A 14,866-nucleotide genomic window follows, 5' to 3' on the forward strand; every position below is an offset into this window, starting at 1 on the left:
TTATGTAAATTAGATTTTATGACAGGGTGTTGATCCAGGGAACTAGTCTGATTGCCGTATGTGGAGTCAGGAAGGAAATTTTTTCCCCATTGTAACTTGTTTGCCACATTGTTTTTTTTTTGCCTTCCTCTGGATCAACATGTTAGGCTATGGGTTGAACTAGATGGACTTAGGCGGGCTTTGCACGTTGCGACATCGCAAGCCAATGCTGCGATGTCGCACGCGATAGTCCCCGCCCCCGTCGCATCAGCGATATCTTGTGATTCCTGGCGTAGCGAACATTATCGCTACGCCAGCTTCACATGCACTCACCTGTCCTGCGGCGTCGCTCTGGCCGGTGTCCCGCCTCCTTCCTAAGGGGGCGGGTCATACAACGTCAGAGCGACATCACACGGCAGGCGGCCAATCAAAGCGGAGGGGCGGAGATGAGCAGGATGTAAACATCCCGCCCACCTTCTTCCTTCCGTATAGCCGCCGGCGGCAGGTAAGGAGATGTTCCTCGCTCCTGCGGCTTCATACACAGCGATGTGTGCTGCCGCAGTAACGAGGAACAACATCATACCTGTCGCGGCAGCGTAATTTTTAAAAAGTCGGAGCCTGCACCGATGATACGATAACGACGCTTTTGCGCTCGTTAATCGTATCATCTAGAATTTACAGCCTACGATGTCAAAAATGACGCCGGATGTGCGTCACTTTCGATTTGACCCCACCGACATCGCACGTGCGATGTTGCAACGTGCAAAGCCGCCCTTAGAGTCTCCCTTCAACCTTAAAAACTATGATACTATGATACTATGAGGTTGGCCAAAGTAGAAATGATTCTAACAGCAGCAGGGTCTGCTGGGAAGGCTCCAGTATTTATCTTAAATTGGCGTGGACCCAAAGCAACAACAGCTGACCTGCACTGCTCAGAGCTGCTGGCAACAAAACTGAAATTAACTCATGAGATGCCAAAGGAAAGGAAACCTTGTTAAGGCTATGTGCGTTTTTGACGCTGCGTTTTTGTGCGTTTTGTGCGCACAAAACGCACCTGCGTCGAAAAAACGCATAAAAAAACGCATGCGTTTTTACCGCGATTTGGTGCGTTTTTGGCTGCGTTTTTGATCTCTGCGTTTTGCTGCGTTTTTCCAATGCATTGCATGGGCGGAAAATGCAGAAAAACGCAGGAAAGAATTGGCATGTCCATTTTTTTTTTCAAGCTCAAAAACGCAGCTTAAAAAAACAGTTGTGTGCGGACAGCAAAAATGAAAACTCATAGACTTTGCTGGGGAAGCAAAGTCATGCAGTTTTGAGGCCAAAAACGCACCCGAAAAACGCGCAAAAACACCGCGAAAAACGCACTGTGCGCACATAGCCTAAATGAGCAGTCAAGATGGAGATGGGAGGCTCCAGTTCTAAGGCTGTCACTGGTCTCAAAACAGCAAGGAGATGACCATGACATCATGTGCCTATGCTTATTTCAATAGTGGCAGAAAACATCTTTGAGCAAAAGAGGATCAAGCATGTTGTATTCAACATGTCTAATCCTCCACATCTGTCATGTGGGACATTTTGGAGGCTCCATAATTACATTAAATGGCAGATTAGCCCTAATAGATAAACTGGTGCCTGTCCCCAAACAAAAAGCTTTGTCTATAGCAACCATTGAGGCTTTTACTTTTAATTCCCAGTATAATTGAGAGCTGTAAACAAAACAATACGGGCATAATCACATCCGGCTGCAATTTTGTTTAATCTGCGCATAACCAAAAGTTATTATATCGTAGAATAAATATATTTGTTTAATAATACAGTGCGACACAAGATAAACACAACTTGTGGCTCATTTAGAACATTGTTTGTTTTGCTGTTATTATATATTTAGAGTTTTATTATAGAATTTGTAACTGAAAATCCTTCATAGTTTTTTTTTCCAGTGAAATAAAAAAAAACATTAATTAGTTCAGGCACCAATGATCAGAATATAAAAAGTCACAAAACGTCTTATTTCACAAAGTAAAATGCTCTCTCTCAGTAATACTGATACAAATATTTCTCATTTTATAGTTATTCCTTGGAAGACCATTGAATGTAATGGCTCAAACGTTTTACAAAGTCTTCGAGGTTCCACTAATAATGGCAGATCTTGCCTCTGAAACTTGTGTCTTGCTCTAAGATCCCAAATCATGTCATGAAGAATTGGTGAACAATGATTGTCAAGTTTTGCAGCTGCTGCAGAACCTCTCTCGTGACTTCTTTCCAGCATGTACACAGTATCAGTATGTATCTATAAACCATAACAATAGGCTTCAATATCTTTGTTGCTGTAGGACTTTTTTTCCCCTTATCTTATTTTTTAATGGTCTCCAAGGCAGCATTTTTGTCCGCAGCTTATACGCCAATTTAAAATCCATTTATTTCCATTTTTCCTTTGTTATACTTTGCTGTAGTACATAACGACTTCCTTCTTGGGTCCGTTTAGATTATTCATCTGTTCATCATTTTTAATACATCCGTTTCCATTTTGATGCTCATATGAATTCAGGTTTAGAGAGGGCTTACATCTGTGCCAGTTCTTAAGAAGAGTGTTCATTGTTCCTTGGCTGGTGACTCCTAGGAGTTTATCCATTTCTTCTTGCTCCGGTGTTTTCTCCAATTTCTCCAATATATGTGAATGCCCCATGTTAAAATCTCGATTGATGTTCTCGAAGAATTGCTGAATGCACAATTTTGCAAAGCTTTTGGCGTGTTCTGTGCAGGTCTCATCGAATAGTTTCCTTTCTATGTCAATGTAGTGAGACCAGTATTTGGTTTTCAGAAAAGCAGCTTGTGTAAAGCAGGGACGGATGGCTCTCACGAGAAAGGCCAAAAAGGTCATCAGTAGGATGAAGGTCCAGCCAAATGCCTACAAGAATGGAAAGAGAAAGTTACTTGATTGAATTTAGTTTCTGTCATGATCCAGGCCGGTATCTGCCGCTGTGGTATCTTCTAGCTCCGGCCTGGTCATGTCAGGGATTAATCTCTCCCTGTCTCGTTCCGGTTTTTGGGACTCTATATCTGGGTGCTGCACCTCTTGTTCAGCACCTGATATAGTCTATGTCTCATAGTGTTTGTAGGTGGCTCTGGTGATTTGTCCTGCCGCTCACCCTTTCCCACCTAACCTGTGTCTGTCTGTCCTCTCCTTGCCCCATCCCGCTCATCATACCTCTGTTTATAGTTTGGACTTCCCGCTCCTTGACTTATGCTCCCGTCCCTAACTTGGCTCTGACTCTCCCTTCTGCTTTATCGAATACCGTTTGGCTCCTGACCCCTTTGCTTGTTTTTGACTCTGAGTTTGTTCACCCCTCGTATATTGATTTGACTTCCCATTGTTGACTCGGCTCTCTGACTACTCTGCTGCCACCTTGTGGTGACTTCGATGTACTACTTCTGGTCACGTCTTAGTATAGCGTGATGTTACTCTGCTGCCACCTTGTGGTGGCTTTGCTGTACTACTCCAGGCCACGACTTCGAGCAGTGTGACAGATTTTTTTAGTTTAGTTTATAGAAAAATTAATAAAGAGACTTGTGCTGCAGGAACTTGCGTAGTGGGTCAAATAGTAGCTGATCATGTTTATGAGTACCTTTTGGTAACACCTTTACTAATAAGACAACCCAGACAGCAGTTATATCCTGTGGTATGAAAAAGGAGACAGTTGCATACTGCAGTGCTATGATATGTGGAACAATGAATATAGGAATATAGACCTGCACTACTGCTATGAAAAAAAGCATGTAAAAAATTGAGATGCTTAGCACACAAAAAAAGCCAATCTTTTGCAAGCCCAAAAGCCAACGACAAGGTGACATCATTTTTGTTGAGTTCCTATGAACTTTATTGTTCCACATATCTTAGCACTACAGAGTGCAACTGTTTCCTTTTTATTACTATGTTCATGTTCAGTTTATACCCGTTCACATTAGAAAAATAGGATGTGCCATCAGTCTTTTTCTTAGATTACAGAGTCACGCCTTCTGATTGAGCAATCCTGCTCTTCAGTTTTAAGCAATTTTAATTTTCCATTTGCAGGTTCCTGTCTGGCCATAAATTAAAAGGTTTTATTAACCCAAAGAGAGGCATTAGTTTGATAGGGACCCAACAAAAAGAGGTAGCCTTACTGCTGGCTGTTGGGCTCACATAAAACTGGCCAATTTTGTGGGCTAAGTATCTAAATTTTTGCATGTTTTTCATAGCAGTTATGCAAGTCTATATTCTCATATTCATTGTTCCACATATCTTAGCACTAAAGAGTGCAACTGTCTCCATTTTGTTACTGTGTTTCATTTTCAGATTGCACCTGTTCACATTAGAAAGGTAGGATGTGCCATCAGTCTATTTCTTATATCCTTGTGGTATGGCACAGGCCTTCCTTAGTTTAGGCCAGGTATGAACATATCATTGGTGCAACCTGTTCAGCCGCACAGGGACCCAAGAGGCTGAGGGGCCCATTTCTACTTCCAAAGCAGGTTGAATTGGGCACTTTGATGAGTTATTGGACTGAAAAGTGGCCATATACTGTCCTTGCACAGGGGCCCTCTTCTATCTGTGTCCGCCAGTGATTTGGGCACTGCACTAGCATTAAAAAATTGTGAAAGCATCTCCCAGGTAACACTCCTCGCACCAACAGGAAACAGCTATTTTCACTGGAGTAAGCTGTAACCTCTCAGGCATTTCCCATATAATAGTCACTGCATAATGCTTTGCAGCTGTCATGTCACATGGTAAAGCACAGCCTATCAGGAAGGACTATCATAGCCTGTGAAAAAGCCAAGGCAGGGAATGCAGCATAGCCAATCAGGAAGGACTATTATAGCCTTTATAAAAGCCAAGGTAGGGAATGGAGCATAGACATTCAGGAAGGACTGTCATAGCCTGTTTAAAAGCCAAGGCTGGGAATGCAGCTTAGCCAATCAAGAATGACTATCATAGCCTGTATATAAGCCAAGGCAGGAAATGCAGCATAGACAATTAGGAAGGACTATCATAGCCTGTATAAAAACCAAGGCAGGGAATTCAGCAGCCATTTTGGAACGAGTCTGGATAATAAGAGGATGTCATAGCTAAAAGTGAATAAAATTCTTTGGCCAGTTTGGGATGCACAGTTGTGAAAACCATTTGCCATCCGTTTACTCATAGACATATATGTTGAGGTCATGGTGACATCACTAAAGCTATGTTTGCTTTAAGAGCTTGAAAGGGGTTGGATACAGTCTTTTCAGGGCCAGTGGAGTACTTGTCGATTCACTGCAAATCGATTTGCTGCAAGTCAAATTTTTTAGAAAAATTCTGTGAAGAAGGAGAATTAGAATTTTACAAAATATTTGCTCATCTCTACTTGGCATCCCATAAAATGTAGAAATGGGATCTTTATATGTCCCATCCAATACAATGTAATAAGTGACCAGAAACATGTGAACAACTGAGTCTTGTATTTTATTTTTGTTTTAAATTAGACCATGATGATCTTGTGGATAAAAGGAATGTCATTTTTTGTTAATATTACAGGGTGCGAATGGCAATGATTCAGAAAGACTGGTGCAGAGTAATGTCCCCTTTGCTGTCTGCGCTGTGTGAAACCTACTTACTGCTGAGCTCACATGTCCAGTAATTATCCAATAGAATGTATGCAGCTACAATCTGTTGGCAAAAAAGTTGTGCGAACACAACTTTTTTGAAAAAAAATGAGTTTAGCATGATCTGTTTTTTATCCAAGGTCAGGAAAAACAGACCGCACTCCAAATGCTGTGCCGATGAAGTTTTATTCCATAAAAAGGTGCAGAGTAAAATAGACGAGAGGAGACCTGGATGCGAGTCCCTCACAGAGGACTACGGCCGTTTTGCCTACCAATTAGGCTTCCACGGGTCCACTCCCACATAGTGGACACGGTGACACGGACACAGGTATGCGCATCTCCACCAATGACGCTGAGAAATGGGCATTGAATAGCATATTAGGACACCCCTATGGGTGCAATAACATGCTAAGAGGGTGGACTAGTCGGGGGACGTAACGCCCTTGCGACTAGTCCCTGCGCTCATTAGCATATCATAAAGTATCTTTAGAAATTCCTTTTTCTAAAGATCCCTTTATCTATGCTAGTGTATACAGGGACGGTTAGGCAGGGATTAGCAATATGCACCCAGAACTGCTCGTGGGTCTGAGTACACAAGGGACCTGACAGGTTCACTTTACATAAGAGCTAATAATATTACCCGTCAGCGATCATTAAACATTTGATGAATCTGTGCTGTTCAGATCCTCGACTGTTTATATCTGGCTTCCGCTGATTTGATACTGATGACCTACCCCATGGAGAAGACAGGGGCCCAAGAGGTCAGGGGCCCAGTCTACTTCTAAAACAGGTGAAATTGTAAATTTTGATGAGTTATTGGACTGAAAAGGCCCATATACTGTTCTTGCACAAAGGCCTTTTTCTGTCTGTGTCCACCAGTGCATGGAGATATGTCTGATTTTTATCAAAGTCATAAATCTAACTGACCAATGTAAGTCTATGGGCCAGATCTTAACAGAAGTTGGGCTGGAATCAAGCACTTATGCCTCTTCATGATTCAGAAGGGCTGGATGAGTAGTGTACACCTCTGAGTGCACTGTGGCATAGTAAGTCCTACTCCAGTCACTGCTGGAGTAAGATTTGTGACACAGCAAACGTCACAACTCGTCATCAGTTTGACAAGTGGGGGCTCCATGTGCCTGTCCCACCCCAGCTCTACCCACTTTGATTGCGTGAGAATGCTAAAAGTCTCATAATTTTAGCACATCCATCGGTTACACTAAAATTATATGACTTTTCAATGCTTTTTATGCCTAAATACTGATGAATCAGGCCCTATGTGTCTGTAAAAACCTTGGACAGCACTCGGATATCATCCCAATCACATCCCAGCGTGTCCCAATCTTCATGTTTGATAGAAGAAGCTTGAGAAACCTTCTCATCCACACATAAAAGTGGTGAAACTCTGATGGTAAAAATAGACTGAAAACTGATTCAAAATGTTTGTAGTTTTTTTTTGTAAAAAAGTGAGAAAAGTAAAAATTCCTGACATCTGAATACAGCCCTATACTAATATGGCTGCATTCTTTTAGGGGAAACAACCACATCTGGGACTGCACGATGGGTTGTGTCTGAGACTGCAAATTAGCTCTATTGAAGTGAACAGGGCTGAGATGCAATACCACATACAACCTGTAAACAGGGGTGGTGCTGTTTTCTAAAAAAAGCCTCAATACTTTCTTAATCTTTGGCAACACCTTTAAATGGACTCTTTCACCAGGTTTTTTTTCCACCTAATCTGAGAGCAGTATAATGAAGGAAAATATATCCTGATTCCAGCGATGTGTCCCTTACTGGGCTGTTTAGTGTAGTTTTGATAAAATCATGGTTTAATCAGCAGCAGATTATCATTAGAGTACTACTTGGCGTGCTGCAGGTAGTCCAGCATATTCATGATCTCTGTATAACTGCTAGTTCTGCAGCAGAGAAAACATTGATTTTATCAAAATGACTGCAAACAGCTCAGTAAGGGACACATCGCTGGAATCAGGATATATTTTCCTTCATTATACTACTCTCAGATTAGGTGGAAAAAAACCTGGTGAAAGAGTCCATTTAAAGGTGTTGCCAAAGATTAAGAAAGCATTGAGGCTTTTTTTCAGAAAACAGCACTACCCCTGTTTACAGGTTGTATGTGGTATTGCATCTCAGCCCTGTTCACTTCAATAGAGCTAATTTTCAGTCTCAGACACAACCCATCGTGCAGTCCCAGATGTGGTTGTTTCCCCTAAAAGACACACACATCACTGGAATCAGGGTCTCTGTCTCTACATTATGAAGCTCTCAGATGGGGTAGCAAAAACCTGGTGACAAATTCTCTTTAAGGGACGATGCCATTTTAATTTAGCCTGTAACTTAGAAGGATCCATCCTAAACCCAGAAGTGGACATTATGTACCCCAAAAATGGAAGTTCCCGAACAGTGAATGCAATATATTTGTAATTTGATCATAGCATATAATTGCCCAATATCTGCCTCCTATAGATTTCCTGTCTTTATAGGGTTGCTCACAGATTTTCCATCTATTTACACATATTGCTCTGCATATCCCATACAGTATTTAGTATATGGGGCATATACTGTTTTGTAACCATTATTCCTCTTAATGCCCACTTTATAAAACATGACTTAGAATTGCATAGAATATTGTCTTTGTATATTATATATTACTTTTTCACGTTCCAGTAAAAATTATTGTATATTAGGAAGGAAAAACTATATAAAATGAGAACCCTTATAATTTTATATGTCTTACCTGTGAGATACAGCGCAGATATCTTGACGCCACCTCTTGCGGTATGATGTGATGTCCATCATAAATGTCTTTGCAGGGGATCCTGGCAAGTATTCGCTTAATTTCTTTCTCAGACAGGGTGATTCCTGTTATGTTTCCCAGTTTATCAATGGGTACTGACGTGCTAAAAGCACATATGAAGCATTCGCCATGTAATAAGGACACCGAGATCCATACAGCAGGGGCAATTAGCGCACGTTGTGTCATTGAGCAGAACATGTAGCGCAGTACAGCCGAGTCCTTTTGCCTCATGCCCGTCGGTCTCTTCCATTCTTCTGCCAGCATCGAAACGTTATTGTTCATAACAAATCCAAGTAAAAATAATACAATTGGCGGCACACACAAAACTCCCATGGCGTAAGACATGTTGTAGCTTGGAAGGCATGGACAGTTGAAGTCAAACGTTGTGTATAGCTGGGCGCTCGCAAGTGCCATAATACCACATATTCCATTCATGAATGATTCCTGGTTGGCTTGGAGAAATTGGAAGATCATACGAAATTTATCCATCCTTAGGCTTTTCTGTTTCTCACACTAATGAATTACTGGCCTTGATATGATCCTTCACACCTTGGATGGGGCGATTGTTGGAAGATGGAATCTTTCACCTATTCGCACGTCTTTTGTCCTTTCTATTCTTCTAAAAGCTTGTCTGCTGCCAATCCATTCAGCTTGATGGTTTATTAAAAAATATATATTTGTGATTGTAGAAAATATATTTGGTTTAGTCTCTTCTACAGTCTCGGCTTTTCTCTGAAATCTATTACATGTAAAGTTGTTTGCATATGCTTCGGTGACGTCTTCCCTCCCACAGACGGAGACCCAACCTTCAACACACCTATGCAAAAACTAGATGGAGCTAGCTGACAATCATGTCACCTCATCACTGCCCAGAGAGCACAGACCCGGCTGCAGAATAACTTGTTTTTTCCTTTCTACTCAGCTGTCATTTTGTTTTCATAGAAAGCAATTAGTAAACAATTTTATTCTGCAGGGTAAAACATAAGGATTGCAGAATTACCACATACTGTCACATACTGTACCAAGGACCACGGCCGGCTCCAGGTTTTCGTGGGCCCTGGGCAAAAGAGTCCTAGTTGGGCCCCTTTAACACATACTATGATTCATGATTAGAATATAGAGGTTGCAGGCGGTATATATCTATATATACATATATATATATATGTGCCACCCCCGTGCCAGCAGCCGGCACTGCTCAAGTCCGGACCTTCAGGGGTGGTGGCTAGAGGGTCTCCGGACCCAGGGGTCTCGCGGACACGCCGAATAAGAGGGGGGACCTATATGTACGGGCTGGGCCGTATTAAGTTCATGACTCCACCCACGGTGCGTGGTGAGTTGGGACACCACCGCTGCAGTTACGGGGCACCCGGGGGAGATGTTGTGCAGCAAGTTAACCCATCCGTGGGCAGGGATAGTGGCCCCGGGACCCGGTGAGTTGGTGCAAAGGATGGCGACCGCCGGGGGTGCTGGTGTACTCATGATTAGTAAAACACACAAGTCTCTGGTAAACCAAGGTGATGGTGGCCGGTGCCGCGGCTGGTTGCATTCAGGGTCCCCCACCCAGCTGGTGGTCTCTATCTCTGTCCTCTGCACTGTTTTAAGTAGAAACTACTTCCTAGTGTGAAACGTAGGAGTCCGCTCCCGGCTGGATGTGGCCTAAGGAGCCATGCATGCAGACGCTGGCCCGTGGGATCTATGGGTCCTCGCGATGACCTCTTATCCCTAATCAGTGGGCTATTGTCTTCTATGAGGGACTTTGGGTGGGACAGGACCTCTAGTCATGGCCTCAATCGGTTAATTAACCAGTCCAGTCGTTTCTGGTTTCCGGCTTCAGGGTCCGAGTACCCCCCTTGTGCTACAGTTTCCGGGTCGGTTCCCCGTGTCGGTACCGGCGGGCCACTACCCTGTCCCGGTCCACCTCGGTTCCACTGAGCTGTCTTCCCGTCTCCTGCTGATGGAGACCACCGTCTGCCACCTATCCAGAGGTACCAGGGATCCTACCCTGGTACTGTTGAACGTGACCGCCTGTGCTGGAGCTGCACACAGCCCTAGCACACCTCCTCTCATCTTGAACTCAGAGCTAATCTGTTTATTTTCCCGCTCTTGGCTGTCTAGACCCCTGGGTAGGCGTGCTCTATCTCTCCCTAAGGGGGGTGACTAGGGTTTCAGGTCGGCTGTGTGTTTCCTAAGTGTGGGAAGATGTTATGCAGGGGCCTATCTGTGACTACCTGGATTCTCCAAGGCGTCACATATATATATATATATATAGATATATATATATACGTATACACACAATCTCCGTAAATATAATCCCCCCTCGTGCGCTGTCTCTCCCCCCGTGCCCTCTTTCTTCTCCCCTTATACGCTCTCTGCCCTGTGCGATGTCTCCTCCATGCAACTCTCTCCACCTGTGCGATGTCTCCTCTGTGCACATTCTCTCTCTCTCTCCCTGTGTGATGTCTCCTCTGTGCTCTCTCTCTCTTTCTCCCCTGTGCAGTCTCTTACATTTGCTCTTCCTCCCCGTGCTCTCTCTCCTCCCTCTGTGCAGTCTCTCCCCTGTGCTCTCTTCTCCCCGTGCTCTCTTCTCTCCTCCTGTGCGGTCTCTCCCCTGTGCTCTCTTCTCCCCGTGCTCTCTTTTCTCCCCCTGTGCAGTCTCTCCCCTGTGCTCTCTCTTCTCCCTCTGTGCAGTCTCTTACCTGTGCTCTCTTCTCCCCGTGCTCTCTCTTCTCCCCTTATGCATTCTCTCCCCTGTGTGATGTCTCCTCTGTGCACACTCTCTCTCTCCCCCTGTGTGAAGTCTCCTCTGTGCACACTCTCTTTCTCCCCCTGTCATTTGTCCTCTTTGCACACTCTCTCTCTCCCCTGTGCAATGTCTCCTCTGTGCACACTTTCTCTCTCCCCTCTGTGCCCACTCTCTCTCTCCCCCTGTGCGAAGTCTCCTCTGTGCACACTCTCTCTCTCCCCCTGTGCGATGTCTCCTCTAAGCTCTCTCTCCCCTGTGTGGTCTCTCACCTTTGCTCTCTCTCTCCCCCGTGCTCTCTCTTCTCCCCGTGCTCTCTTTTCTCCCCCTGTGCAGTCTCTCTCCTGTGCTCTCTCTTCCCGTCGTGCTCTCTCTTCTACCCCTGTGCGGTCTCTCCCCTGTGTTTTCTCTTCTCCCCTTATGCGTTCTCTCTACTGTGCGGTCTCCTCTGTGCACACTCTTTCTCTCCCTTTGCGATGTCTCCTCTGTGCTCTCTCTTCTTCCCCTGTGTAGTCTCTCCCCTGTTCTTTCTCTTCTCCCCTTATGCATTCTCTCCCCTGTGTGATGTCTCCTCTGTGCACACTCTCTCTCTCCCCCTGTGTGAAGTCTCCTCTGTGCACACTCTCTCTCTCCCCCTGTCATGTGTCCTCTTTGCACACTCTCTCTCTCCCCTGTGCAATGTCTCCTCTGTGCACACTTTCTCTCTCCCCCTGTGTGAAGTCTCCTCTGTGCCCACCCTCTCTCTCCCGCTGTGCGATGTCTCCTCTGTGCTCTCTCTCCCCTGTGCGGTCTCTCACCTTTGCTCTCTCTCCCCCCCGTGCTCTCTCTTCTCCCCCGTGCTCTCTTTTCTCCCCTTGTGCAGTCTCTCCCCTGTGCTCTCTCTTCCCCTCGTGCTCTCTCTTCTCCCCCTGTGCGGTCTCTCCCCTGTGTTTTCTCTTCTCCCCTTATGCGTTCTCTCTCCTGTGCGGTCTCCTCTGTGCACACTCTTTCTCTCCCTGTGCACTGTCTCCTCTGTGCTCTCTCTCCCTTCCCCTGTGCGGTCTCTCACTTGTGCTCTCTCTCTTCCCCCGTGCTCTCTTCTCTCCTCCTGTGCGGTCTCTCCCCTGTGCTCTCTTCTCCCCGTGCTCTCTTTTCTCCCCCTGTGCAGTCTCTCCCCTGTGCTCTCTCTTCTCCCTCTGTGCAGTCTCTTACCTGTGCTCTCTTCTCCCCGTGCTCTCTCTTCTCCCCTTATGCATTCTCTCCCCTGTGTGATGTCTCCTCTGTGCACACTCTCTCTCTCCCCCTGTGTGAAGTCTCCTCTGTGCACACTCTCTCTCTCCCCCTGTCATTTGTCCTCTTTGCACACTCTCTCTCTCCCCTGTGCAATGTCTCCTCTGTGCACACTTTCTCTCTCCCCTCTGTGCCCACTCTCTCTCTCCCCCTGTGCGAAGTCTCCTCTGTGCACACTCTCTCTCTCCCCCTGTGCGATGTCTCCTCTAAGCTCTCTCTCCCCTGTGTGGTCTCTCACCTTTGCTCTCTCTCTCCCCCGTGCTCTCTCTTCTCCCCGTGCTCTCTTTTCTCCCCCTGTGCAGTCTCTCTCCTGTGCTCTCTCTTCCCGTCGTGCTCTCTCTTCTACCCCTGTGCGGTCTCTCCCCTGTGTTTTCTCTTCTCCCCTTATGCGTTCTCTCTACTGTGCGGTCTCCTCTGTGCACACTCTTTCTCTCCCTTTGCGATGTCTCCTCTGTGCTCTCTCTTCTTCCCCTGTGTAGTCTCTCCCCTGTTCTTTCTCTTCTCCCCTTATGCATTCTCTCCCCTGTGTGATGTCTCCTCTGTGCACACTCTCTCTCTCCCCCTGTGTGAAGTCTCCTCTGTGCACACTCTCTCTCTCCCCCTGTCATGTGTCCTCTTTGCACACTCTCTCTCTCCCCTGTGCAATGTCTCCTCTGTGCACACTTTCTCTCTCCCCCTGTGCGAAGTCTCCTCTGTGCCCACCCTCTCTCTCCCGCTGTGCGATGTCTCCTCTGTGCTCTCTCTCCCCTGTGCGGTCTCTCACCTTTGCTCTCTCTCCCCCCCGTGCTCTCTCTTCTCCCCCGTGCTCTCTTTTCTCCCCTTGTGCAGTCTCTCCCCTGTGCTCTCTCTTCCCCTCGTGCTCTCTCTTCTCCCCCTGTGCGGTCTCTCCCCTGTGTTTTCTCTTCTCCCCTTATGCGTTCTCTCTCCTGTGCGGTCTCCTCTGTGCACACTCTTTCTCTCCCTGTGCACTGTCTCCTCTGTGCTCTCTCTCCCTTCCCCTGTGCGGTCTCTCACTTGTGCTCTCTCTCTTCCCCCATGCTCTCTTCTCTCCTCCTGTGCGGTCTCTCCCCTGTGCTCTCTTCTCCCCGTGCTCTCTTTTCTCCCCCTGTGCAGTCTCTCCCCTGTGCTCTCTCTTCTCCCTCTGTGCAGTCTCTTACCTGTGCTCTCTTCTCCCCGTGCTCTCTCTTCTCCCCTTATGCATTCTCTCCCCTGTGTGATGTCTCCTCTGTGCACACTCTCTCTCTCCCCCTGTGTGAAGTCTCCTCTGTGCACACTCTCTCTCCCCCCTGTCATTTGTCCTCTTTGCACACTCTCTCTCTCCCCTGTGCAATGTCTCCTCTGTGCACACTTTCTCTCTCCCCTCTGTGCCCACTCTCTCTCTCCCCCTGTGCGAAGTCTCCTCTGTGCACACTCTCTCTCTCCCCCTGTGCGATGTCTCCTCTAAGCTCTCTCTCCCCTGTGTGATCTCTCACCTTTGCTCTCTCTCTCCCCCGTGCTCTCTCTTCTCCCCGTGCTCTCTTTTCTCCCCCTGTGCAGTCTCTCTCCTGTGCTCTCTCTTCCCGTCGTGCTCTCTCTTCTACCCCTGTGCGGTCTCTCCCCTGTGTTTTCTCTTCTCCCCTTATGCGTTCTCTCTACTGTGCGGTCTCCTCTGTGCACACTCCTTCTCTCCCTTTGCGATGTCTCCTCTGTGCTCTCTCTTCTTCCCCTGTGTAGTCTCTCCCCTGTTCTTTCTCTTCTCCCCTTATGCATTCTCTCCCCTGTGTGATGTCTCCTCTGTGCACACTCTCTCTCTCCCCCTGTGTGAAGTCTCCTCTGTGCACACTCTCTCTCTCCCCCTGTCATGTGTCCTCTTTGCACACTCTCTCTCTCCCCTGTGCAATGTCTCCTCTGTGCACACTTTCTCTCTCCCCCTGTGCGAAGTCTCCTCTGTGCCCACCCTCTCTCTCCCGCTGTGCGATGTCTCCTCTGTGCTCTCTCTCCCCTGTGCGGTCTCTCACCTTTGCTCTCTCTCCCCCCCGTGCTCTCTCTTCTCCCCCGTGCTCTCTTTTCTCCCCTTGTGCAGTCTCTCCCCTGTGCTCTCTCTTCCCCTCGTGCTCTCTCTTCTCCCCCTGTGCGGTCTCTCCCCTGTGTTTTCTCTTCTCCCCTTATGCGTTCTCTCTCCTGTGCGGTCTCCTCTGTGCACACTCTTTCTCTCCCTGTGCACTGTCTCCTCTGTGCTCTCTCTCTGTGGCGCCCCTGACCTGGTCAGGCACCACTGAGTACTGCACCCATGCTGGGGACAGTACAATACAGGTAATCCAGAAGGCTGACCGAGGTGTGACTACACAGGCGCATAGTGATCAGGTCTCACACATGTACCTTTGAGAGGACCCCTGGGGATCCCAGGAGGGGGCAAAGCCTTCACCTCCACTTGAGGAGTGGAGGGGGCGAAGCCTCCATCTCCACTC

The 14,866-nt window shown here is 46.9% G+C and overlaps 1 protein-coding gene across 1 annotated transcript; it reads right to left on the reverse strand.

Moving 5' to 3' along the window:
* Nucleotides 1-2,416: 2,416 nt before the first annotated feature.
* LOC142313322 (calcium homeostasis modulator protein 1-like) lies at nucleotides 2,417-8,899 on the reverse strand. The gene is made up of 2 exons (XM_075352322.1): nucleotides 8,351-8,899; nucleotides 2,417-2,887 (listed from the first exon to the last, which is right to left on the reverse strand). Exons 1-2 carry the CDS (start codon nucleotides 8,897-8,899, stop codon nucleotides 2,417-2,419), a joined length of 1,020 nt encoding a protein of 339 aa, XP_075208437.1.
* Nucleotides 8,900-14,866: the final 5,967 nt, after the last annotated feature.

Source organism: Anomaloglossus baeobatrachus, chromosome 5 (genome assembly GCF_048569485.1).
Source record: "Anomaloglossus baeobatrachus isolate aAnoBae1 chromosome 5, aAnoBae1.hap1, whole genome shotgun sequence".
Classification (NCBI taxonomy): domain Eukaryota; kingdom Metazoa; phylum Chordata; class Amphibia; order Anura; family Aromobatidae; genus Anomaloglossus; species Anomaloglossus baeobatrachus.

Excerpts from the sequence above, each read along its gene's own strand:
- LOC142313322 (XM_075352322.1), bottom strand. The coding sequence starts at position 8,899 with ATGGATAAATTTCGTATGATCTTCCAATTTCTCCAAGCCAACCAGGAA. Across the intron at positions 2,888-8,350 it reads ATCTGCGCTGTATCTCACAG|GCATTTGGCTGGACCTTCAT; the intron begins GTAAGACATATA and ends CCATTCTTGTAG.